The 25,728-nt window shown below is 34.2% G+C and overlaps 1 protein-coding gene across 2 annotated transcripts in view; it reads left to right on the top strand.

The window, feature by feature from the left end:
* Positions 1 to 25,728, top strand: part of LONRF2 (LON peptidase N-terminal domain and ring finger 2) — a 101,837-nt gene that overhangs the window by 57,723 nt on the left and 18,386 nt on the right. The window contains exons 2-7 of one of the 2 annotated variants that reach the window (XM_044670432.1): positions 7,149 to 7,267; positions 14,814 to 14,936; positions 18,963 to 19,124; positions 19,964 to 20,153; positions 22,468 to 22,561; positions 23,660 to 23,774. In XM_044670432.1, the coding sequence (XP_044526367.1) occupies positions 7,149 to 7,267; positions 14,814 to 14,936; positions 18,963 to 19,124; positions 19,964 to 20,153; positions 22,468 to 22,561; positions 23,660 to 23,774 (803 nt within the window). Of the gene's footprint in view, positions 1 to 7,148; positions 7,268 to 14,813; positions 14,937 to 18,962; positions 19,125 to 19,927; positions 20,154 to 22,461; positions 22,562 to 23,659; positions 23,775 to 25,728 lie in introns of both variants that reach the window. The other variant, XM_044670434.1, reaches the window with a different exon arrangement.

The following is a 25,728-nucleotide window of genomic DNA, read 5'->3' as shown; positions in this document are numbered from 1 at the left end:
TTTTATTTATATATATATATATATATATATATATATATATATATATATATATATATATATTTGACAGAGATTACAGAGGGTAGAAATCAGTCTTGGAGGGATAGGTAGTTAGTATAGCTATGATGTGGCCCAAAGCAAGAGCACTGATAAACTGGAAATATTCCAGAAGAGGGCAGTCAGAATGGCGAACTCCTTGAGTCTATATCATATGAGAATTGATTTGAAGGAACTGAGAAACTTGAACCTGGAGAAAACCAGTCAGTTGATAAGTATTTATTAGATACCTAATTCATTTAGCTTACTTTCTCATTTTCCTCTTGATTCAGAATCATTTAAATATATGTCATAACAGTTTGGTGTTCAAGAGCTTCCAACACTTTTGAGTCCCTAGACCCTGCAAAATCTTTAGGGTCTGAGTTATTCAGACCATCCTTTCTCTGAACTCTTTGAAACCTGTTGCAAGAGCCTTAAGATTCTGCCCCTTGTTCTTTTTATCTCTCATGACCTCTCCAAGATATATTTTTTTCAAAGTTCCTGTCATTACCATTTAGGTGAGCAGTTCCTCATTTGTCAGTTCACCAAAAAAAATCACTTCCTCTGGCCTAGCCTCTACATTGAAAGTTACAAGCAAATTACAAATTCTTAATATGACCTTCTTTTACCTTCAACAGATGTCTTAATAGTTGATGTCCCTTGTGAAAACTGTATTTTATTTCTATACCACTTTACCATCTGCTTCCTGAATTCACATCCATTTTTTTCCTGAGTGGGCATGTGGTTTGAGACATCCTCCCACCACAGTATTGTTTCTTTTCCTCCCTGCTTGTATCCTTATCCAAGGGCTCTTTTGCTGGGCTTCTCTCTTCCATTTCATAGATTTCTAAACAGGAGCCACATCATTTTGATGTGCCATGCTATTTTACCACCTCTTTTATCTACTGCCATGTTGCAGTAGTGAATCAATGGTCTCTATGAGGTAAAATTTACCTCATCAAATTCAATCCTCATTTTGTCTATTATGATCCTTATTCTCTAAATTTTTGTTGTTGTTGTTGTCATTCAGTTATGTCTAATTCTTCATCATCTCATGGAACTTAGCATAACAGACCCTTCTATCCTCCACAATATCCAAAGGTTGTTCAAGCTCATGTTCATTGCTTCCATGAAAACTATCCCATCTCTCATCCTTTTCCATCCCCTTCTCCTTTTGCCTTCAATCTTTACAAACATCAAGGTCTTTTCTAACGAATCCTGTCCTATCATTTTGTGGCCGAAGTATTTAAGCTTCATCGTCAGTATTTGACCTTACAATGAGTACTCTGAATTAATTTATTTAAATATTGACTGATTTGACCTTTTGCTTGTCCAAGGGACTCTCAAAAGTCTTCTCCAACTCCACAATTCAAAAGCATTCATTCTCTGGCACTCAGCTTTCTTTATGACCCAACTCTCACAGCCATACATTGTTACTGAAAAAAACATAGATTTGACTATATGAAACTTTGTCAGCAAGATAATATCTCCATTTTTTAGTTTGCTATCCAAATATGCCATATGCTTTCCTTCTAAGGAACACTTTATTTTTAGTTTTTCCCATTGTCTATGGTATCTTTTATTTTTTATTATTAATTAAGAAAATTTTTCCAGGGTTACATGATTCATGTTCTTTCCCTCCCCTCCTCCTACCCCCTTCTCATAGCCAACAAGCAATTCCACTGGGTTTTACCTGTGTCATTGAATAAGACCTATTTCCATATTATTGATATTTGCCCTAGGGTGCTTGTTTAGAGTCTACATCCCCAATCATATATCCCCATTGACCCATGTGACAAGAAGTTGTTTTTCTTCTGTTTCTGCTCCCACAGTTCTTTCTCATAAGTCCCTCAGAAATGTCCTGGATCATTGCTAGTAGAGAAGTACATTACATTCAATTGTGCCACAGTGTATCCGTCTCTATGTATAATGTTCTCCTTGTTCTACTTCTTTCACTCTGCATCACTTCCTGGAGGTTGTTCCAGTTCACATGGAATTCCTCCAGTTCATTATTCCTTTTAGCACAATAGTATTCTATCACCAGCAGATACCACAATTTGTTCAGCCATTTCCCACATGAAGGGTATCCCCCCATTTTCCAATTTTTTGCCACCACAAAGAACACGGCTATAAATATTTTTGTACAAGTCTTTTTTAAGGAGTATTTTTAGTCACTGACTACAGTGGTCTTTGAGCTCAAGAATATAAAGTCTAACACCACTTCCATTTCTTCTCTCTCTATTTGCCAGGAAGTGATGGAATTAGTTGCCAAGATACTAGTTTTTTTAATATTAAGCTTCAAGCCACTTATTTTACACTCTTCTTTCACCCCTCATCAAGAGGCTTCTTTTTTTTTTTTTTTTTTTTTTTTTTTTTTACTTTCAGCCATCAGAATGGTGTAATGTCTGCATATCTGAGATTGCTGGCTTTTGATTTGTCCAGCCTGGCATTTCACATAGTGTACTCTGCATAAAAGTTAAATAAATAATGTCGCAGTATACAGCCTTGTCATACTCCTTTTTCAGTCTAAAACCAATCAGTTGTTCTATGTTTGCTTCTAACTGTTGCTTCTTGACCCGCACACAGATTCTTCAGGAAACATGAAAGACAATCCTAGTACTCCCTTCTCTTTGAGGACTTGCCACATTTGTTGTGATCCACACAAATGTAATCATTGAAGCAGAAGTAGATGTTTTTCTGGAACTCTCTGGCTTTCTCCAAAACCCAGCAAATGTTGGCAGTTTGGTCTCTAGTTTTTCTGCCTCTTTGAAAACCAGACTGCTCTTCTGATAATTCTCAGTTTACATATTGCTGAAACCTTACTTGCAGAATCTTATTAAAAATAACCTTGCCTGGTAATGTGGAATATGTGCAGTTGTTCCATAATTTGAACATTCTTTGACATTGTCCTTCTTTAGGATTGAAACTTAAACTTGATCTTTTACAATCCTGTGGCCACTGTGGTGTTTTCCAAATTTGCTGGCATACTGAATGCAGCACTTTAACAGCATGCTATTAGATATTTAAGGCTGTGTTAGTATTACCTCCCTTCCTGGATACTGTTGCCTGTAAATTACTGGACAGTTCTCTGCAACTGTGTTCTATTAATTTATTAATTCCAACTATGAGGGGAGGTCTCTACCTGGATTTATTCATTAACCCTTGCTTTCTACTTGTGGTTTCTGGTTTCATGCAACCTCCCTCCTCCCCCCAGTAGATAGGACTACTGACAAATTTGTCTTAGCCTGGTTGGCTGCATGCAGGATTAATGCATCAATCACACTTTAATTAGGTACAGAGAGTCCAAAGCCAGAGGGCCTAGGGAATGGGGTTAGGGAGAGAGTCTAGATAGTACAAGACAGAGGGACAAATAGAAACATTACTTCAGATCAGAGTTAGGGATTTGGGTAATAAAAACTAACAGTAGGAGTAGTGCTCAAGGGGGTGATTTTGGGGTCCCATTTTTATTGGGTCTAGTTGGGGATTAGGAAGATTAAGTCAATCCATACCCTTTAGGGTTGCCTCATTAACATATCAATGTCCTTTGTTTTGTTGCCCACATTTGGTACCTAGCTACATCCTGCAGGCTGAGGGCCATAACAAGATAACTCCTGTAGATTTTTAAGTCAGTATGTAAGTAGCAATTGTATGATTATAATAGATAGAAAATAAGAATTTAAGGAGGAAATATGGAAGACAGTTGCCAAAACTACCTTGTTAATTAATTAAGGCCACATTCAGAGACTATTTGCTACATTAAAAGAAACCAGTTCAGCCCTAATAAAATGCTCAATATTAATGAATTCAATTACATGAAAATTCATATATATACTTATATATATCTTTTATATTTATTTGGTGTATGTACATATATATTCTCCAAAATAATAACTATTTTTAAAAATCTGATGAAAAATTTTAAAGAATACTAGCTTCTATTGAAATAGTGCAATAAAATTGAAACACGTTAATGAAGCAACTCTAAGATGGCCTTGACAATTCTTAGATTTTTAAAAATAGGGATACTTTGGAGAATATATGTGTCTTACACCAAATATATACATATATAAAAATAACTTACACATTTGAATTTACATGTAATTGAATTCATTAATATTGAGCATGATTCTTCTTCCTTTTTTCCACATAAATCTGAGATTTGCAAACTATGGCCCTCATCCCAAATCTGGCCTACCTGTTTTTGTATGGCCTTTGAGATATTTCATTTTAAAACATTTTTAGTGGTTGGAAAAAAATCAATAAAATAACAGTAGTTAAAACGGCACATGAAAATTATATGAGATTAAAATTTCATTGTCAGTAAATAATTTTATAGGAACACAGCTACATCCATTCTTTGATGGTCTCTGGCTGCTTTTATCTACAATGGCAGAGTTGAGTAATTGTGACAGAGACCACATGTGGCTCACGTTGCTATCCACTGCTACAAATTGCAGTGATGCAATTTTAACTCAGCAATGTTTCAAGTGCTGTATCATCACTTTTTATTACCATTGTTAGAACAAGAAAAATATTTTATTATGATTTGAAATTTTATTTTTATTATGATTTTTAAAAGCATGATGCCAAAATTGAAATCCTCCTGAATAAGAAGTTCTTCAAATCACCATTAGCAAACATCAGAAACATCAAACATTTGAATGGCTTTGGAAATTTGCTTTTGCCTGTAGACTTGAGAATCTTAAGGGATTCAACCAAAATTACAAGGGAAAACAGTGCTTACATGTTAGAAATTTATACTTTGTAAAGTAAATTATATGACAATTTTTGAAACACAAGGCTAAAACAGGAACCATTCCCACACAATTGCAGTAGATATATTTCCTGAGCTCAAACTCTTAATTCTAGCAGTATCTTTCAGACCGTGATGCAAAGTCCAAAAATTTTTCCATATTTCAAAATTAATTTAATTGTTCAGTTGAAGAACTTTTGCCTAACCTTCAGTGTAAAATGATTAATTTTCAATTTAATGTCATGCCAAAAGGCAAGTATCAAATCTAATAAAATTCTATAAGTGCCTTCCAAGTAATGAATATGCATAGTTAAAATTATTTGCTTATGCGTTGATATCAGTATTTAGTAGTTCCTATCTGTGTGAAAAAACATTTTCAAAGATGAGGTATGTACAATCTCATTACAGATCAGCATTAACAGATGAATATTTGCAATTGATTTTAATGATAGGGAATCTTAATCTTGAACCTCTGATACATTCTTTTCATTAATAGACCTGTATTAATTGTACTCTATTTTCATCGTATTTTGGGTTTCATTGACAAAAATTTTGTGAATTTTTTTTTTCTCTTTTTATAAATCTTTCTAAGTTTTCACTCTTTGGTGCTATGCTTGGTAAAGCTCCCAGGGAGAGAAGCATAAAACCCTCATTACAGTTGTAATTAGTTGACATTTATTATAGTGAGACAAAAGTAAGAGTTTTTAAGGAGAGAGCACATAATGATGAATCTGTCCTAATATGACCTGGCTTTGCCACTTTACTATTACTAATTCCCTAACCAGTGTTTTTTGAGTGCTATCACTATACTTCCATTATTGCCATTATGGGAGCATGTCTATGATAGTAGTGTAAGGGAAAAAGGGGTTTGGGGGTTCGAATATATTAAAGATTGGTTGCCAGAGGATTGAACAATTATCAATCCTCAATTAAGAATAATCTCAAGTCAAAATTGACTTTTATGGAAATTTATCACAATTAAGAAGAGAGAAAGTAAGAAAATTAGAGAAAGAATAAGATAGGATAAGTGATCTAACACACTTAGTAATTTGCTCCAGTCCCTGGCTCAAACCAGGCAGATTTAACTAGTCCTTAATTGGAAAAAGGCCAAGCTGTGAGAGGGCCTGAGGCCTAAAGGCCCCAGAGGCGTATAAAGCAAAGCTTCAGTCACAGAGTCTCTATTTTTTTTTTAAACCCTTGTACTTCGGTGTATTGTCTCATAGGTGGAAGATTGGTAAGGGTGGGCAATGGGGGTCAAGTGACTTGCCCAGGGTCACACAGCTGGGAAGTGGCTGAGGCCGGGTTTGAACCTAGGACCTCCTGTCTCTAGGCCTGACTCTCACTCCACTGAGCTACCCAGTTGCCCCACACAGAGTCTCTATTAAAGGGAATTTCCTTAAGAGAAGTTCAAGAAGATTCAGTCTTTAAAAACTCACCACGTGGAATTCCAAGAAGATATTAAGAACAGTCTCACCAAGGTTTCAGGGTCCCAGCCAGCACTCCTCCAGGAACCAGAAGAGCTCCTTCTCTAGCAGAAGACTTGACTCACTCAACTCTCTCTTTTTAAAGGGGGTCACTTATGTATCACTTCCTGTGCCTCCCTCCTAGTTTGCATATCTAATCAGAACTGAGGCCTCTCTTAGGACTGCCTAGAGGTCAATTCTGATTCATCACTCACTCTAGCACATGTGGGTTATGGACCTCCCAATATTGGAGGTGTTCTCACCTTTGGTGATTAAATCTAAAGATAGGCAGTGTACATTTAATCTAATTATCACAGTAGATTAGGAATTCTTAGTAATACTCCCCTTTCTCTATTCATTTGAAGGATAAATAGATAAAGGGAAGTTTTCATCCTTTTTGCAAATAAGAAGTAGGAATACTGTTTGTTTTTGTGTTTTCACAAACAAAATCGAGTTTATCACATATAGGAAAACAAATCAAGTCTTAAACATTATGAATATTTCATATAATTTTCTACATTCTCTTGTGAATTATTTTCTTTGTCCCTTGTAGCTATTGACTTTAGCTACATAATTCGTTAATCAATTGATGTATGAGATTATTTTAGCCGAGGTGTTTGTAGTGATAATTCACTTTGGCCACTGAAATTCAGTCTTGGCATGCTTTCTGACATCTTGTTAATAAATCTATTTATGGTTATCTGAAAGATTTGCTATAGAAGCCTATTAATCACACTGCCCAAATATCTCACTAATGCAATATATACAATTTATTAAAGGTGAATAGAAAGAATAAATTTTGCTTTCATCTTTGTTTTTTTCTAGATAATTGCAGAAGATTTTTCAGGTAGTTTACTTCGGAATCAGTACTCTTAATTAGTTTCTTTTGTTTATTCCAGCTCCTGGTGACAGTTTGTTAACAGTACAACGAGCAGAATTATGTACAGTCATGAAAAAGTATAACCAAGCCCTTCATGATGCTGATGCAGTTTGCAGAAGTAAATGCCTATGGCCAAAGGTATTATTTCTTGGTTTTGAATTGAGAGTAATTGTTTATCTGTAATAGAAATAGTATTTTTGTCTAGAGAACCTTTAAAAAAAGAGAGAGAAATTTGAAATTAAGTACATATGGACAATAGCAATTTCTATATAATTTTTCAAGTATCTTCATGAATTATTGTGCTTTTCCTAATTAAGTTAAAAGACATAGTCTTGGCCTTCCTAGAGGCCTTACCTAATATGTCACTTATTTGGATAGCCACTAAGTGATATATAGATAACTGAATAGATATTAGTCAAGTATAATACCTAAACAAAGTAATTTCATTTTGTCCATTGCTAAGTGAAGAAGTATACTAGGAATTCAATGTTTAGGCCATGAAGCTGGTTTTATAAATTGAAGTTCAAATGTAAATAATTTTGAAGTGCTACAATTACAGAGAGTATACTTGCACTGTAGACAGGTTTAAATAAAGAAAAGGTGATTAAGTAAAACAGAATTTTAAAAATAAGAGAAATAGTGTTAATGAGAATGCCTGACTTTGGTCCCCAGATTTTGTCAGGAAGGTAATTAGTATTTTGTCCACACTGCCACAAAAAGGAACATTGATAAGTAATGAGTCCAACAGTGTTAATTTAAATTAGGCTTAAAGAATTTCTGGGAACCAAATATGGAAATATGTAGAAACTTTCTGAGCTTATAGTTTAAATCCCTTATAATACTGTTTATATTTTGAATTCTTTAACTAAAAAATTCACTGTCCTCTTGTCCTTCTGAGAAACACTAAGTGGTTCTATGGTCCTGTTAATTCGCTGGCTAAAGAATTTTTCTCCCTGTTTTATTTTCAATCCTTGGGAATGAGTGTTTATTAATCATGTGGACTAAGGTAAACATATTGATTGGTATGTAGCAGTTCTTTTCAAATGAATGAAGCCCATTAAGTGATTTTGTTATAAGAAACAGGTCATCAAGTTAGTCCAGCCCTTTTATTTTATTTAAAAAAATTAACAAGCGTTTTTTTTCTATTATATTCCCTTCACCCGTGTTCCCTGAAAAACAGAAGCAACCTTTGTAACAAATATTTGTAGACCCATAAAACACTGCCACATTGACCGTGTCCAAAAATGTACATCTCCTTTCTGCATATAGAGTTCAATGTTTCTCTGTAAAGAGATGGGTAACATTCTTCATCTTTGGTGTTCTGGAATCTCAGTAGGACATTATGTAGATCAGAAATCTTAAGGATTTCAAAGTTGATCCTTTCTACAGTGTTATAGCAACAGTCGGCAACCTTTTTGGCCGTGAGAGCCATAAACGCCTGCGGAAGGAGGAGGATGGAGGCTCTGGAATATGGGGCGGGGGCTGAAGGGGCTCCTGGGGGACATCCTGGGGCTCTGCCTGGATTGGCCAGTAGGGAGGTGGAGCCAGATATGGCTCGAGAGCCATACGTTGCCGACCCCTGGTTATAGTATAAATTGTTCTTTTTCTGCTTTACTTCACGCTGCATTAATTCATACAAGTCTTTCTGGGTTATTCTGAAACTTTTCCTTTCATCACTTCTTAGTATTTCATTACATTCATCTACCATAATTTATTCATCCATTCCTCAGTTGAATGGTCCCTTTATTGTAGAATTGGAGAGACTTAAGTAAGAATCCAGTATCATACAGTTAGGAAATGGCAAAACTATAGTTTGAACTCTCATGTCTTCTAAGTACAGTGTTCATTCCACTATGCCCCATGGCCTCCTTCCTCACCTTTCCTTAATCACACTTCTGTTTCTAAAGTATATTGATTCTTGTTTTAGGCTTGAAAGACTGGTAAAATATTTAAACTTAGGACTGATAGAGTGTGTTTTAGTGGTAGAGATTCTCTTCCATGCTTTTACTTCATGCTTTAATGAAATTAACGAAGACATGTTCAGAAGAAATGTGAAGCTATCTACAGGCACATAATTGGAGAATTTGGTTCAGGGATTTTAGATTTAACCATTAAATAAGCAAACCATCTAATGGAGTCAGTAGCTGAATCTAGTTTGAGATAACTTGGTAATTTATGATGTTCTGTCATAAGAATTTGCTTCCACTGGGATTCACTTATGGTTCATAGCTAGAAAACTAGAAGAGGAACAGATAAGGCTCCAAGGAAGTTACTGGGTTGGAGCTGGTTAAAGAAAGGAGATGGTGTATCTTTTACAGTGATGAAGTTATGCTAGAAAAATTGTGGAATCTTCTGCTACCAGAGAATTAAAGTATATTAGAAATGGAGTGAACTTCATTTGTCATCTAACAACATATACCTCTGATTCTTGAGGATGTTTCTATAATATTTGTAGAATAAAAGCATTAGACTAGATTTCTAAGGCTTTTTCTCCATATAACTCTTATAATTCCAAAAGATTGTCTCTTCAGGAAGACTTCTAATGATTCTAAGACTTCTAAAGACTTCTTCTCAAAGCAGTCTGTCTACTTCAAGAGTAATTCTAATTATCAGGAAGTTTTTCTTAACTGAAACTAGTCTTCCTAGTCCTTCTGTACACTGATCCTAGTTCTGTTCAGAGAGGCCAAGTAAAAAAAGTTTAGTATCACAGTTTTGGGCCTCATTTCTAAAATTAGCCTTTATCATATGGAAAAAATGTGAGAGCTACTCTAGCAATTTTTTTTTTCTTGAAGACTCGACTCTTTTGCACATGCTTAATTAAAAAAATAATTCTCTGTTAAGTGCCTCATCTGTGCTGGGTATTGAGGATATAAAAACAAATATAAACAAATCTTACTCTTAAGGAGCTTAATCCAGTGCAACTATCTGCATTAACACTTTCTTATCTTGTCTTTCTCAGATCTGGCAATTGTGAACTATCTTGAAAGGAAAAAAAAGCAAATTTTAAGAAAAAACAAAATCCTTCTTGAATTATCAATTCACAAATTTTTTTTAAATTTTATTATTTCTTTTTAACATTAAAAAAAATTTTTTTTTTACTTCCAAATTCTCTGCTTCCCTCTAGGCCTTCCCTCACCCATTGAGAAAGAAAACAGTATGGCATCGATTAAATGTGTGAAATCATGTAAAACATTTTCCCATATTAGCCATGTTCTCTGTCATAAGAGCAAGAAACATAAAAGTAAAAAAAAAACAACTACTTTTGTCATCCCCCAGAGCTCTTCAGTTCTCTTTATGGAGGTGGATAGCAATTTTCATCATGACTCATTTGAAATCATCCTGGATATTGTATTGATTAGAGTAGTTAAGTCTTCTATAGCTCATATTCCTTAAAATATTAATATTACTGTATACAGTGTTCTAGCTCTGCTCATTTCACTTTGTATCAGTTCATAGAAGTCTTCCAAGGTTTTTCTGAAAATGATTCTGCTTGTCATTTCTTATAGAACAATAGTTTTCCATTGCAATCATATGCCATGGCTTGTTCAGCCATTCCCCAATTGATGGGGATCCCCTCAGCATGGAATTTCTTAGAAATAGTTCTCGTTCATCTTTTTATAGTTTAAAGAAACTAAGTCCCAGAGAAGATAAGGAAGATAACTCTGTTAATTTCATAACCCTTAGAATCCAATCTCTTCATTCATAGTCTACTGCTCTTTTAAATGTCACATGAAGTCATTCACTGAGAGCTCTTCATTCTCTCTTTTTCTCACATTACTCAAATGTTTTTCCCCACTATTTCTCCATTTTCACTTTTGATTCAAATGAAATGATATATCAGGTGTTCAGAGAGGACCAGCACCTCTGTCATAAGAGCTTGTATCCTTTTCAGTGCTGCTCATCCACCTTTGATGCCCATCTTTCATTCACCTCTCACCTGTGGCTCAAAGAAACTGAAGCAGACACAGTAAAGGCATTTTGGTAGATGGGCTAAACCAAACAGACCTCAAACTCAATTGGTGAATTAGAGGAATGTCTGCCTCAACTATGTGAAGACTTTCCCTGGCAGAATAGGGGAATGGGCAGATGAGAACAATTTGTTCCTGTGGCTATAGAGGTGGCTGAAGCAGGTTCTGTGGAGCCCTTAGAGTTTGGTTCATTGAAGATACCAGAGTCATCCACTGCATCCTGAGCTATCACGACTTGTTTTGACCTTTGTGTTGTCACTATACTTGAATGACTGGAAGAGAGAGTGAGACAGATAACTTTGTGCAACTCTGCCTCATTTAAATCCATTTCATATACAAGTCAGAAAATCATTCCGTGATGTCATTTGTCCTCTTTGAAAGCAAATTATGAATAATAGCAACATGAAGGAATGGCCTGTTTCCCTACCAAGCAAAATGTCTTATCTGCACAAGTGATCCCATCCTGCTTCAACAGACTGCTTCCACCATCATCCCCACTTTTATTTTTCTTGAATCTCTCCCTCTCTAATGACTGCTTCCCTGCTGTTTACAAGCACACTCGTGTCTTTCTCATGCTCCAGAAGTACTCAATCCATCCATCCCTGCTGCATATCATCCTGTATCTTGCTTCCCTATCATGACTAAATTTCTTGCAAGGCTTCCCCTTCCTTTCCTTTACCTTCTTCTTAACTCTCTTCAATCTTTATTTCAAGAATTTCAAGAAACTACTTTCTCCAGTTACAAACTGCTAAATCTATCAGCCTTTTCTTGATTCTCATCTTTCCTGACCTCTTATGGCACTTAACATTGTTCATCACCGCCTCCTTGATATTCTTTTCTCCATAAGTTTGCTTTTTCCTGATTCTCCACCTTCCTGTTTGACAGCTCCTCAGTTTTCTTTGCTGTATCTTCAATCCTGATCATGCTGAATTGACCATGGGTGTCCCATATGACTTTGTCTTGGGCTCTCTTCTCTTTTTTTCCTCCCCTTATACTATTTTGTTTGGTGATCTCAATAGTTCCCATGTAGTCAATGTTCATTTCTATTCAGATAGAGATATATTCAGCCATAACTTCTCTCCTGACTTCCAGGAGGTCTCCAGCTGTCTATTGGATATTTCTTACTGTATCTTCCGTAACCATCTTAAATTCAATAAGTCCAAAATTAATTCATTATCTCTTCAAATCCATAAACATTTATTAAGCACCTACTATGTGCCAGGCAATGTGCTAAGTACTATAGACACAAACAAGACAAAGAATCCCTGCCCTTGAGGAGTTTACAAACTGCTGGGGGAACACAACTCACAAAAAGAAATGAGGTTAGAGGGAGGGGAATCCAAAGGGTACCTGGCTTAGGGTCATTTTATTTATTGGTAAGAACCATATGGGTTAGGCCAGTGATGGGCAAACCATTCCCCACAGGCCAGATCCAGGCCATAGTTTGGCCATCACTGCCTTAAACAATTCCCTAATCATTACACCTGGATGTGGGGGCCTAGTGATTAGGGGAATTGCTTAAGGCAGTGATGGGCAAACTAAGGCCTGGATCTGGCCTGCAGGGAATGGTTTGCCCATCACTAGGTTAGGCAATTGGAGTTAAATGATTTGCCCAGGGCCACACAGCTAAGAAATGTCTGTGAGACTAGATTTGAGTCAGGGCCTCCCATCTCTAGGCCTGGCTTTCCATCTACTGAGTCACCTAGCTGCCCCATGAGGGGCATCTTATTTCAAAGAGTTGAAACCAAGTAGAACTGGTATGGATTCTTTTTCACTTCCTTATTATTGTGGAAGCTATCACCATCTTAGACAGCTAGGCTCATAACCTAGTTTGTTATCCTCAACTTCTCACTCTTGTTTTTCATTTCCAGGCTACTACCAAATCCTGTCAATTTTACCTTCATAATTTTCCTCTTTTTACATTCCCTTCTCTCCTCACATTGCCACTTTATCCTATGTCTGGACTGCCACAACAGTTTGCTGCTTGGTCCCTCTACAAGTTTCTCTGTGCTCTAGTCCATCCTTTAGCTGCCAGAATGATCTTCATAAAGTATATGTCTGACCATGTTACCCTCCACCCACACACACAATAAACTCCAGCAGGCCCCTACAACTTCCAGAATGAAATATAAAATCCTCTTGGTTTTCAAAGTCAGTTATTAAGCATTTGTTAAGTCCTGTTGTATCAGGCAATGTGCTATATGCTGGGAATACAGAAAGAGGCAAAAGATGCTTCCTGTCCTCAAGAAGCTCAAAATCTAATACGGGGAGAAAGCAAGCAAACAAATATGTACAAATAAGCTATGCAGGAAAAATAGAAAATAATCAAAAGAAGGAAGGCACTAGATTTAAGAGTAGTTGGGAGAGTCTTCCTAAAGAAAGTAGAATTTTAGTCGGGACTTGAAGAATCCAAGGAGGCAGATTTGAGCTCTTCATAACCTAACACCTCTTACTTTTCCAGTCTCCTTATACTTTAGTTCCATTCTAGATCTTCCATAATCCAGTGATACTTGCTTTCTTTCTTTCCTTGTGCATAACACTCCATCTTTCAAATTTGTGCATTTTCATCCAATGAGTCTCCAGTATTTGAAATTTCTCCCTTTTCATCTCTCTCATGACTTTCCTAGCCTACCTCAAGTTTCTTCAAGAAACCTTTCCTAGTCCTTCTGAGTACTAGTGTATTTCTCTTTGATTACCTCCAGTTTATTTGTATGTGTGTGTTTTACTGTCAATAGTTACCTTTGATTTAAGATTAGAATAAGCAAGTGAATTAATATATATATTTGTTCTTGGAAAAATAATATGGCATGTAGCTGAGAATTAAAGAAATAACAGGGATGAAACTGAGAGCCATTGCCTAACATATGTATAACCTGCTATTAATGGCTGATATGCCAGAGCACAGTAGATAGGTGATTGTAAATATGGAAATCACTTTTTAATATTAAAAAACTCTTGGATTGAGACAGTTTAAAGTGTGGGAAAATAGAATTAAGGTTTTTAACTTTTGTTTTGTAAAACCTGTTAACATAATAAATAAAATTTATTTATAGTAGATAATAATGTGTATTATATTATTTATATATTATATGTACTATATTATAGTATAAATACATTACAATATATTTATTATATACTATACATGTATATTATATATTATATAAATTAAAATTTATAATAAATAAAATAATAAAAGTACTGATCATCAAAACCATAATACTCTGCTGGAAAAGAATGGCATAGTTTCTGCAAGGAGAAATTAAGCCTAACTTGCTTGTTGTCAAAATACAATAATTTTGAAACTCAAATGTGGTGTTTTATGATGAATCAAAGGAAGCCCTGCTTCTCTTTAAGCAAATAACGTTAAAACGTGTAAATGAATCAAAAGATATGTGTATTAAATAGTGGTGAGCATCTCCTAACAAAAGCTGAGCTACCAGATTAGCCTTAGAAAAAATAATCAAGCCTGTTTGTCTCTTCTGACTATAAAATACTGTGAATTTTTTTGTAATCTAATAAGTAGATGTGAGAAATTTAGACTTTAATAATTTGGTTTTTGACTTTATATTGTAGCAGTCATTCAGATGTGGCTCATTTGTTTTTAAAATTCATTTAACAAAATAGATCCATTAATTATTCTTCAAATTACTCTTAAAGTAGGATGAGTTATAGGTATATTGCATTTTAGGTGTTTATCTTTTATTTGCTACTTACAGGGACATTATGTGAAAGCACAGGCTCTTTTGGGATTGGGAAAAACTGAGGAGGCATTGAAGGAGTTTCTTTACTGTGTTGCCTTAAATCCTGGGCGTGGAATAATGAAGAAAGAAGCACAAAAGGTATAGTGTTAATTTGAGGGGTTTTTCCCCTTTATGTTGGGCTACATTTTTTCCCTTAAAATTTTTTTTTATTCTACTTTATTTTGCGAAAACATTTCTCAATTACATTAAAAAAACTTATATTCATTTTGAAAAAGTTTGAGTTCCAAATTCTCCCCTTTCATTGAAAAGGCAATCAACATATTATCAGTTATGCATGTGAAGTCATGTAAAACATATTTCCACATTAACCATGTTCTTCCTTTCCCCCCCACCAAAAAAAAAAAAAAACCCAAGAAAAATTAAATGAAAAAATTTGCTTCAGTCAGCCCTCAAGAGTTCATCGGTTCTTTCTTTGAAAGTGGGTAACATTTTTCATCATGGGTCCTTTGGAACTTTCATCAATCATTGTATTGATGATCAGAATAGCTAAGTCTTTCCCAGTTTGATCACCATTACAATATTGCTCTTACTAGGTACAATATTCTGTTCACTTCACTTTGCATCAGCTCATATAAGTCTTCCCATGTTTTTCTTAAACCATCCTATATGTCATTTCTTATAGCACAGTAGTATTCCTTCACAATCATACACATTTGATAGGCATCCCTTTGATTTCTAATTTTTTCCTGTTGAGATGCTTTTATAAGTAAAGTAGCTATTAATAAGCACTTTGTGTGAATTTAAGAATTTTGCTATTCCATTATCTCATTTGGATGCCATTTTATCCCTCTGGCCAATAAATACATAGTTCTTTATAATAGTAAATAGGCATAACCCAATTCTCTGTGAAATAATGATGTTATATTGAAGAAACAGAGTCTTTTTTTTTTTTGACTTAGACATGCCAATGTGATGCAAGAGGTTTAGGTATCTAGATCATTTTGCCCTGAAGTAACCGTTGGGGATAAGAACTCAATTTTCAATGAATCAAATAAAATTCAATAAAATCAATTCATAAGTAAAAATTCAATGAATCAATAAATTCACATTTCAACAAATTCAGTTAAATATGCAAATAAATACAAATTCATCAAATTTCAATAAATTTTGATTATATCATATATTGTTTAAAAAAAAAAAAAGAATCACTCAGTGGCCAACTTTTCTAGTGCTGAACCTTTTTGTATTTAACCAGGCTGGTTCTAGGACCTTGAACAATAGCCTATTATTAGAGCTTTTTTCAAATGGCATAACCTTCAAAAACTCAAGTTTGCCTCCATACCATCATTAGTAAGATCTTAGTAGAAATAAGATTTGAGATTAAAGGGCATAGAAGAAAAACAAATGTCTTATCTCTTGTTTATATGGATACAAGTTTTGGGATTTTGGTTTCAAAAGATTGCTCTATTGCAAAAATGAATAACGTGAAGAAAGGTGTCCTAGCAGTACCAGATATTAAACTATACTATAAAGCAGTAGTCATCAAAACAATATGGTACTGGCTAAGAGACAGAAGGGTGGATCAGTGGAATAACTTGGGGTAAGTGACATCAGCAATACAGTCTATGAAAAGAGCCCAATTTTTGGGACAAAAATCCACTATTTGACAAAAACTGCTGGAAATTGGAAAACAATATGGGAGAGATTAGGTTTAGATCAACATCTCACACCCTACACCAAGATAAATTCAGAACGGGTGAATGACTTGAATATAAAGAAGGAAACTATAAGAAAATTAGGCAAACACAGAATAGTATACTTGACAAATCTTTGGGAAAGAAAGAAAAGATTTTTTTTAATTATTTTAAACCCTAATATCTTTTATATATATCCCTCTATATTAATTTTTTTTATTTGTTATAGGGCTAGGCAATGGGGGTTAAGTGACTTGCCCAGAGTCACACAGCTGGGAAGTGTCTGAGACCAGACTTGAACCTAGGACTTCCTGTCTCTAGGCCTGGCTCTCAATCCACTGAGCCATCCAGCTGCCCCCAGAAAAGATTTTTAAACCAAGGAAGAGTTAGAAAAAATTACAAAATGTAAAATATATTACATGAAATTAAAAAGTTTTTGAACAAACAAAAACAATGCAACCAAAATCAGAAGGAAAACAACAAATTGGGAAAAAATATAACAAAAAACTGACAAAGGTCTAATTTCTCAAATATACAAGGAGCTAAATCAATTGTACAAAAAATCAAGCCATTCCCCAATTGATAAATGGGCAAGGGACACAAATAGGCAATTTTCAGATAAAGAAATAAAATCCATCAATAAGCACATGAGAAAGTGTTCTAAATCTCTAATAATTAGAGAAATGCAAATCAAAACAACTCTGAGGTACCACCTTACACCTAGCAGATTGGCTAAAATGACAGCAGGGGAGAGTAATGAATGTTGGAAGGGATGTGGCAAAATTGGGATACTAAATGCACTGCTGGTAGAGTTGTGAATTGATCCAACCATTCTGGATGGCAATTTGGAACTATGCTCAAAGAGCGCTAAAAGAATGCCTGCCCTTTGATCCAGCCATACCATTGCTGGGTTTGTACCCCAAAGAGATCATAGGGAAAAAGACTCGTACAAAAATATTTGTAGCCGTACTCTTTGTGGTGGCAAAAAACTGGAAAACAAGGGTATGCCTGTCAATTGGGGAATGGCTGAACAAATTGTGGTATATGCTGGTGATGGAATACTATTGTGCTCAAAGGAATAATGAACTGGAGGAATTCCATGTGAACTGGAATGACCTCCAGGAATTGATGCAGAGTGAAAGGAGTAGAGCCAGAAGAACACTGTATACAGAGACCAATACACTGTGGTAAAATAGAATGTAATGGACTTCTGTACTAGCAGCAATACAATGACCCAGGACAGTTCTGAGGGACTTATGAGAAAGAACACTAGCCACATTCAGAGAAAGAACTACAGGAGTGGAAACACAGAAGAAAAACAACTGCTTGAACACACGGGTTGATGAGGACATGATTTGGGATGTAGACTAAATGACCACCCCAGTACAACTGTCAACAATATGGAAATAGGTCTTGATCGATGACACATGAAGAAACCAGTGGAAATGCACATCAGCTGTGGGAGGGAGAGAGTAAGAACATGAATCATGTAATCATGGAAAAACATTTTTTTCTAAAAAATAACATTAAAAAAAATGAATAATATGGAAATAGGTATCAAATTGTAATATTTGGATAACCGAGTGGAATTACTTCTCAACTCCAGGAGGGGGAGGGAAAGAAAATGTATCATGTAAACATAGCAAAACATTTTTAAAAATTAAAAATCAAATAAAAAAACAAAGAATAAAGAGAATAAGGGGCGTAAAATACTATATTGAGGATATTTATTTTTACTTGAAGAGATTATGGCCAGTAAAGAGAATTTAAAAAATAACCTGTTATACCAAAAGAACACAAGAAAAGACTTTAACCACCTCAGATCTTCTATGGAGGGTTTATGGGAAAACCATAACAAAATAAAATATTGATAATGTATAAAATGAGAAGAAACGATGGGGTGGTAGTCTACATCAATGGACAAAATACACCAGGGAAAAGACAGGTATGTCAAAATGTCTATTGCAGTATATTGATGCAATATAAATGAATTCACTTGTATTTTGCTTAGTAATTAATCAGATTTTCACTCATAAGCATGATACTGGTCAGCTTTTTGTTAATTTTTTTCCCCCAGTAACTGCCTGGTACAGAAAACTGATTATTTCTTATTTATAAGGATTTTTTTTAAAATTATGTCAAATAAATCCAGTAGCACATGCTTTAGCATTTAGAGAGTAGGTTGTTTTGATGCACATGTACTGTAACTACTGAAAGTTAAGGTGCTTAGAACTCAATTGTTACTATTCCCTAAGGGGAAATCAGTCCCACTGTGGAGAAATTCTTTTTAATCTATTAGGTCTTATTTGTTTTTATCTTTTTCAACTACATAATATGTGGTAGCTCTTTTAGAAGTTGTTTAGGTTAAACATCCTTTAGACTTCATAATCTTCTATCAGTTTTCAGAGCTATGTTGTCTAGGTTTCTGAAAGTGTGGCCCAAATATTTTCTTTTCTTTGTAATTATTCAGATAATGTGTGAAGTGTTTTTCCCAGCTTTGGAAAATGTACATGAAAATTTATCATCTCCCTTCCGAAGTCGAACACCTTACACCAGATTGAAACCTAAATTTCTGAGCAGCATTAATACTAAGTCTAAACTAGATGATGATTCCAGTGCAGGATGTTCTAAGGTAGGACATGCATTCATTTTTTGGTATAGTAGTGCTGAGTGTTTATTAAACAACTTGGCAGAATACTTGAGATATATTAAGTACAACATGAAAAACCTACAAGTAATCCTTGAGTTATGCTTGGTTTGGTTTGTATCTAATTGTAGTTATTGATTAAGGTACTCCATTTTGCAACTCCTCAGTTGTGAAAGTTGTGTAATTTAGAAGATATCAAGAAGAATAATGAAAAAATAGTAATTATATTGCTCATTTATATAACATTTTAAGGTTTTGTGTACATCAGGCCATTTTGTTCTTAAATCTGCGAGGTGACTACTACAAGTGTAATTACTCCTATTTTATAAAAAAGGAAACTGAGGTTTGGAAAGTTTAGCATTCCCATGGTAACCAAGCTGCTAATTGTCAGAGGTAGAATTTTAATTCACGAATCTTCTTAGTCTAAGTCTTGAACCCTTTCTGCTGTACTACAAAAATGACATAAGAAAGGGTTAGAAGAAATGACCTTTGATAGAAAAAAAAAAGTTGAATCTGTATTATTTTCCTATAGAAGAGAAATTGGAGGGATTACTTTGACATTTGAGAAGGTGTTTTTTTTTTTTTTTTTTTTTTTTTTTTAAGGAGATTGGAGCTCAGGGTGATTTTCTTTCGAAATACTAACCATGAAAATCTGGCATTTTTAAGGTCTAATAGCAGTTGAAGTGGGCTACAAGAGGAGACTATAGGCTCTTGTTTCTTTAAAGATTGTTAAGCTGTCCTTTTACCTGATTTTCTTCCCTTAAGTTATTTATATCTTTAATTTCCAGGATTCATTGTTCCAATTCGACAAAATTCTGTCCCAGGAGTCTGATGTCTATCAAAACTCTGATTCTTCAGTGTCACATCATGTACTAGATCTACACTTTGAAGATAAAAAAAAGACTTTTAAAACTGCCCTTTCCAATGTATCTAGTGCTAATTTAAAAAGAAAGTTTTCTACTGATTTGGAAGATGTACCAAATCTCAACATCCCTAACAAAATTTCCAAGGAAGGTTTGTGATCTACAACTCATTGGAGAATGTGATTTCAAAGAATTGAATATTAACTTCTGTTGTATATCTTACAGGGAGTAGTTAGAAGATACACTCTCATATTTGTTTATATAGTATAGCTGATAAGGGGGGTTAGGAGCGTTTGGTGGGGAGAGGGAAAAATATTTAAAATAAAAATTAATTAAACAAACAAGTAAAGTATATAGCATAGCCAACTGAGTAGAATTTACATAATTTTTTGAATCAAGGCGTACCCTCCTCCCTCAATAAATTTTTTAAAAACTCACCTGTTAGGTTCAAAAAAGTGTAATCCAGTGTTGTGAAATAGGAGTGAAATGGGGACTTACTCAGTAGTGGCAGCTGGGCAGAAGTGCTAATAGGTTCTTGGCCTGGGCTTAAAGTTAATGACTTCACAAAGTGAAATTTTCCCACACTTCACATGCAACTAAACTTCCTAGACATGTTGTTGCTGGAGATTGAAAACTATTAAGAAACTATATTTGTTTAAATATTATATACTGAGCCAAGAGTGATAAAAGCATTGGTGATTTCTTAAGTTGTTTTAAGAAATATGTTATTTTATTCCCAGCCATCTATTTTAAATTATTTGTTGTACTTACCATCCAAACATGAAACACTCTAGATAATTTGTTCCCCCCTCTTAAAACAGGTGAAGAATAAATATCTGTATTTTAAAATAAAAATACAGAATATCTACACCGTGACTTGGCATTAAACCAATTAAATTTTTAGGAAAAAAAAGGGTCCAGAAAGCTGAGTTCATTGCTCTGGCACTTCTTATAAGAAAATAAAGAAATCTGGGCCATCATTCTGGGCTAAAGATCCATCTTTAATTGTGGAAAATAGAGCTGGAGATTTCACCATACCTAACTTGTGTCAGACATCTTTTGGATATTCACAGTTGTTTTATAGGCTTTTGACAATTAATACAGATCATGGATTAACAAAACAAAGTGTTCAAAGTAGATTAGCTAATAATAGTTGCTAAATTCTACAGATCATTTTATTGATCCTATAATTAATACCCTGAGACAATGAATATTAAAAGAGACTTATTGATCTTATGATTAATGGCTCACTTAAAGATAAAATCTGGGCATTCTGTTATTCATATAAAAGCAAATACCAACTATATAATTTTTATCTTTTTCCAAAAATCACTCAAGTTGTATACTTTAAGCATTCTAGAACTGATAACAGGAGCTCTTAAGCTAACTTCTTCATCTTATCAATTGATTAATAACTAAGACTAGCCTTTCTAGCACCCTAGTTATAGATGCTGTCTAAAGGATTTTATGAGGTGACTTGATTTTATAATAAATAAGGTAAAAGAAATAAATGCAATTTCATTTTTTTAATTTTTGGATATGATTTTGTCAGGTATATCCCAGCTAACTATGTCCAGTTAAAGTTGGGGGAGAATCAAATCCTGGTAATATACAAGGGAGCATTTTTTAAAAAACTCTTACCGTCTGTCTTGGAACCAAATATTGGTTCCAAGGCAGAAGAATGGTAAAGTCTAGGCAATGGGTGTTAAGTGACTTGCCCAGGGTCACACAGCTAGGAAGTGTCTGAGGTCAGATTTGAACCTAGGACCTCCCATCTCTAGGCCTGGCTCTCAATCCACTGAGCTACCCAGCTGCCCCCACAAGGGAGCATTTTGAAGCAGAACTTTAATCCAAATTAACAAGAGTGATTACTATGATGTTTATTTAGTATATATTGCTTTTATTATTTGAGAGTTTAAGCTGTGTTAACTTGAATTTAACCTTCTATAACTCTGTGGTGGTCAATACAAACTTATCTTAATATCTCTTTAATAAAAAAGAGATTGTTTCATGATAAATTGTAATCCACATTATACAAAAATCTTTTAGTTATTAGTTTCAAAACTCAATTCCTCACTCAATCAAAAAATATCAGAATTTCTAGTAAGTAGTAAATTAACTGATTTAATTCCTTTGCTTTTACTCATGTCCTAAGGGTATTGATTAGTACTGAAAAGAATAAATAGTGACTAATGATAGCTGCCATTAGCTAGATTACTCACAGATATTTTTTAGGGCTAGTTTAATCTACATAATTACTTACAAGATCATCATTTCTGTGTGCTTACTAATTAAAAGAAAAGCAATGTGTTTAATCAGGCATCTAATTTTTATAATTCTATGAAACTTATTTATGCTAAATTTACATATTTTTTCCAAAGAATGATACCTATTAGATTTTTGTTATTCAAATGCACTTAACTTGAATATTGCTAATACTATTGTCAATTTTTTCTTAGATGGAGAGACCTTACCTCAAATTGTTCCAAGTCCTAAATTGGGAAAGAGTCCAGTAATCTTGTTAGATGCATCAGACTTTGAATGCTCACTTTGTATGAGGTATAGTACATCAGAACTACAGAAATAAAATATAAAATGTGGTCTTGTGAAATTTTGTGCCTAAAAGAAAAAGTGTTTTATTCTCTAGAACAAGGGTTCTTAATCTGGGGTTCACAGATTTATGGAATTTTAAAAATAACTATGTTTCTCTTCTTTTTAGAGAATTTGATTTATTTGTTTATTGATTACATTAAAATTCTCAGATATCCTCCCTCTTTCTCTCCTCTTCCTGCTCTAGAGAAGGCATCATTTGACCCAAAAAAAACCCCAATGGTTATATATAAATATGACTTTTGTGTTTCTGTTTATCAGTTCTTTCTTTGGAGGTGGACATTTGTTAGCTATGTATAATATTCTCTTGGTTCTACTCATTTCACTTTTTGAAATTACTTGTAGGTCTTTCTATATTATTTTGAAATTAACCTGTTCATCATTTCTTATGCTGTAGTAGTATTCCATATAACTATATTTAAATACAATTCAATTCATTTTTCCTTTCTTATAATTCTGTAATTTATTTAATTTTATACATCTTTATTTTACTTTTATACATTTAAAACTATTATTCTGAAAACAGATACAGGGGCTTCACCATGCCTCCAGTAGTCCATGGCACACACATAAAAAAAGGGTTGAGAAAACCCTTGTTCTTTTTTTTAATCCTTAACTTCTGTGTATTGGCTCCTTGGTGGAAGAAGAATGGTAAGGGTGGGCAATGGGGGTCAAGTGACTTGCCCGGGGTCACACAGCTGGGAAGTAAGTGTCTGAGGCCAGATTTGAACCTAGGAGCTCCCGTCTCTAGGCCTGACTCGCAATCCACTGAGCTACCTAGCTGCCCCAAGAACCCTTGTTCTAATAGATAATTTCATAGTCAACAACTACTTCACAAAATTTTATATTAGTAAATTTTGGGATAATATTTCTCCAGTCTCCTTTGATAAGAAGATAAAATAAAAATGAAATTGATCCTGAAGCAGGAGTATAAAAACAAATACCAATTACAGTTAATGTGGATAAAAATTCAGTTGTAAAGTCTTTTCAAAATATATTCTTTTTTTGTTGAGAATAATACTGACATTGTTTTCTCCCCTTTATCAGATTATTCTATGAACCTGTTACCACACCATGTGGGCATACTTTCTGCCTAAAATGTCTTGAGCGCTGCCTTGACCATACACCAGATTGTCCACTGTGCAAAGAGAAGCTTTCTGAAGTAAGCATGTAATACAGAAGAGCGTGTCATATGCCTCATCTCTAGTGGATAATTTCCTTCCACACATAAGGAAAAAGTTTGAAGTTTCTCACCTACCTCTTGGCCTTGCCACTTGTCCTCAGTCCTCATTGAGCATGTCTGTTGTCTTTTTTCTCTGACTTCTTTCTTCTGGAATATACACACAAGAGTTGGTTATACATTAATTATCTTTAGTGTCACACATTTTAAAGGTACAGAGGACATATAGTTGATGACAAAATAGGTTCAGGTCCCAAACATACTACATGGAATCATTTTACATTTAGTTTGAATCCCAAACCATTAAAACCTAGCTTTCCTTTGGAAAATTGGTTGGCTTTTTTGTTTTTGTTTTTGATCTCAGTTTGTAGTCATTATTTGGATCCTATGGAAGTAAACAGAATAGCAAAGAAATGTGCCTCAAACTCATAATTTATTCTCCTGATTGAAAAATATACATTCATATTAGATAAATGTTACTAGACAAATCAAAAAGCCTGGGCTCTGGTCCTAGCTTTGTTATTAACTTGGAGTTTGATCTTGGACAAGTCACAAGAAGTTTGGATTTTGGTTTCTTTTTCTCTATAACATGGGAATATGCCACAATTTTACCCCATCACAGAGCACTGTTGATAAAATTAGTTGATAATAAAAGAACTTTGAAAAGTTAAAGTGCTAAACTAAAATGTAAGTTATTAACAGCAATTCTTCTTGTAGAATCTAATGTTCCACTTAAATGAATTTGCCATGAGAGTTTATAGTTGGTGCCTAAATATTTTTTGCTTTAACTGTTTTTTTGCTGGAAATAATCTATAATACACATTTCCATGCTTTCTAAAACTTCATGCTGAATGTAATATTTCCTTGAAGACTTATCAATTATACATATCTGCATTTGTAAAGTTGTGTTCTTAGTGAGAATATTGAGGTGTGCAGGAGTCTCCATCCCCACATTGAATGACCTGGAGTTTTGTGTGTTCTTATATGGATAATTATTCTATATCTTCCTTCGGCTGTCAGCAGTCACTTTTGTTGTTATCAGAATGAGCCTGCTTGGAAATCTGCTATTTTGTTGTATGTATCATCTGCTGTGGAAGGATGCAGATTTTTGTGGCAGTTATTTGTGTCTGTGCCATTTTTGTATCTGGGCTCACAGCAATATTATAAATGGTTGGTTTTCTAGAAGTCAGCTTCTCAAAAGTGAGGCATTATTGTATTTATATTGTCAGATGTAATGGGGTAATGAAATCTTATGATTCATAGAAAGTTATATACCATGTGTGCTACTAATTTTTAAAGAATTTTAAATAATAAAAATGAACAAAACATGAGGAACATGATTAAATGTCTTTAATTTCTAAGATGTATTATCTTATAGTTCCTTAGATATATTATTATGCATATTTAGCTATCAGTTATTATTATAGATATTCAGAAGTCCCATTTGATAGTATGTAATTAAATCAGCTTTTATTATGCTACTCAGTAAAAATAGAGCATAAAATAAATATTAATACATATTACTCCTTTTTAGATAACATAATAATCTGTATGCACTATTATGAAATGTCATAGTTTATTTTCTACTTGGCCTTTCTCACTGAGACTTAACAAAATTCCTTAGAAAGTAGGTAAGATATGTTGGAAAAGTTTTTAAGATAACAGTAAAACTGGGGCTGGGCTGACTGATCATTCTGGGGTAAGACAGCCTCCTGAAAGATTGCAAGGATGTCACCCAAGTTCAAATCCAGAAATTAAAAAACAAAACACATAACCCAGTGACTCTAAAAAAATGTTTGGCATCAAGCATAGTATTTCAATATTCCCCAAAATTATATACCTTGACATATGGAAGAATTTTGTTGAAAAGAAATATCCTCATGTCATGCTCTCACATATATCTGCGTGGAACTAGGCAAACTAGTATTGCTTTTAT

The sequence above is a fragment of the Gracilinanus agilis genome, chromosome 3 (genome assembly GCF_016433145.1).
Source record: "Gracilinanus agilis isolate LMUSP501 chromosome 3, AgileGrace, whole genome shotgun sequence".
NCBI classification, from domain to species: Eukaryota; Metazoa; Chordata; class Mammalia; order Didelphimorphia; family Didelphidae; genus Gracilinanus; species Gracilinanus agilis.
Note: the sequence above shows the minus strand (reverse complement) of the source record. Positions and strands in the feature narration are given on the sequence as shown.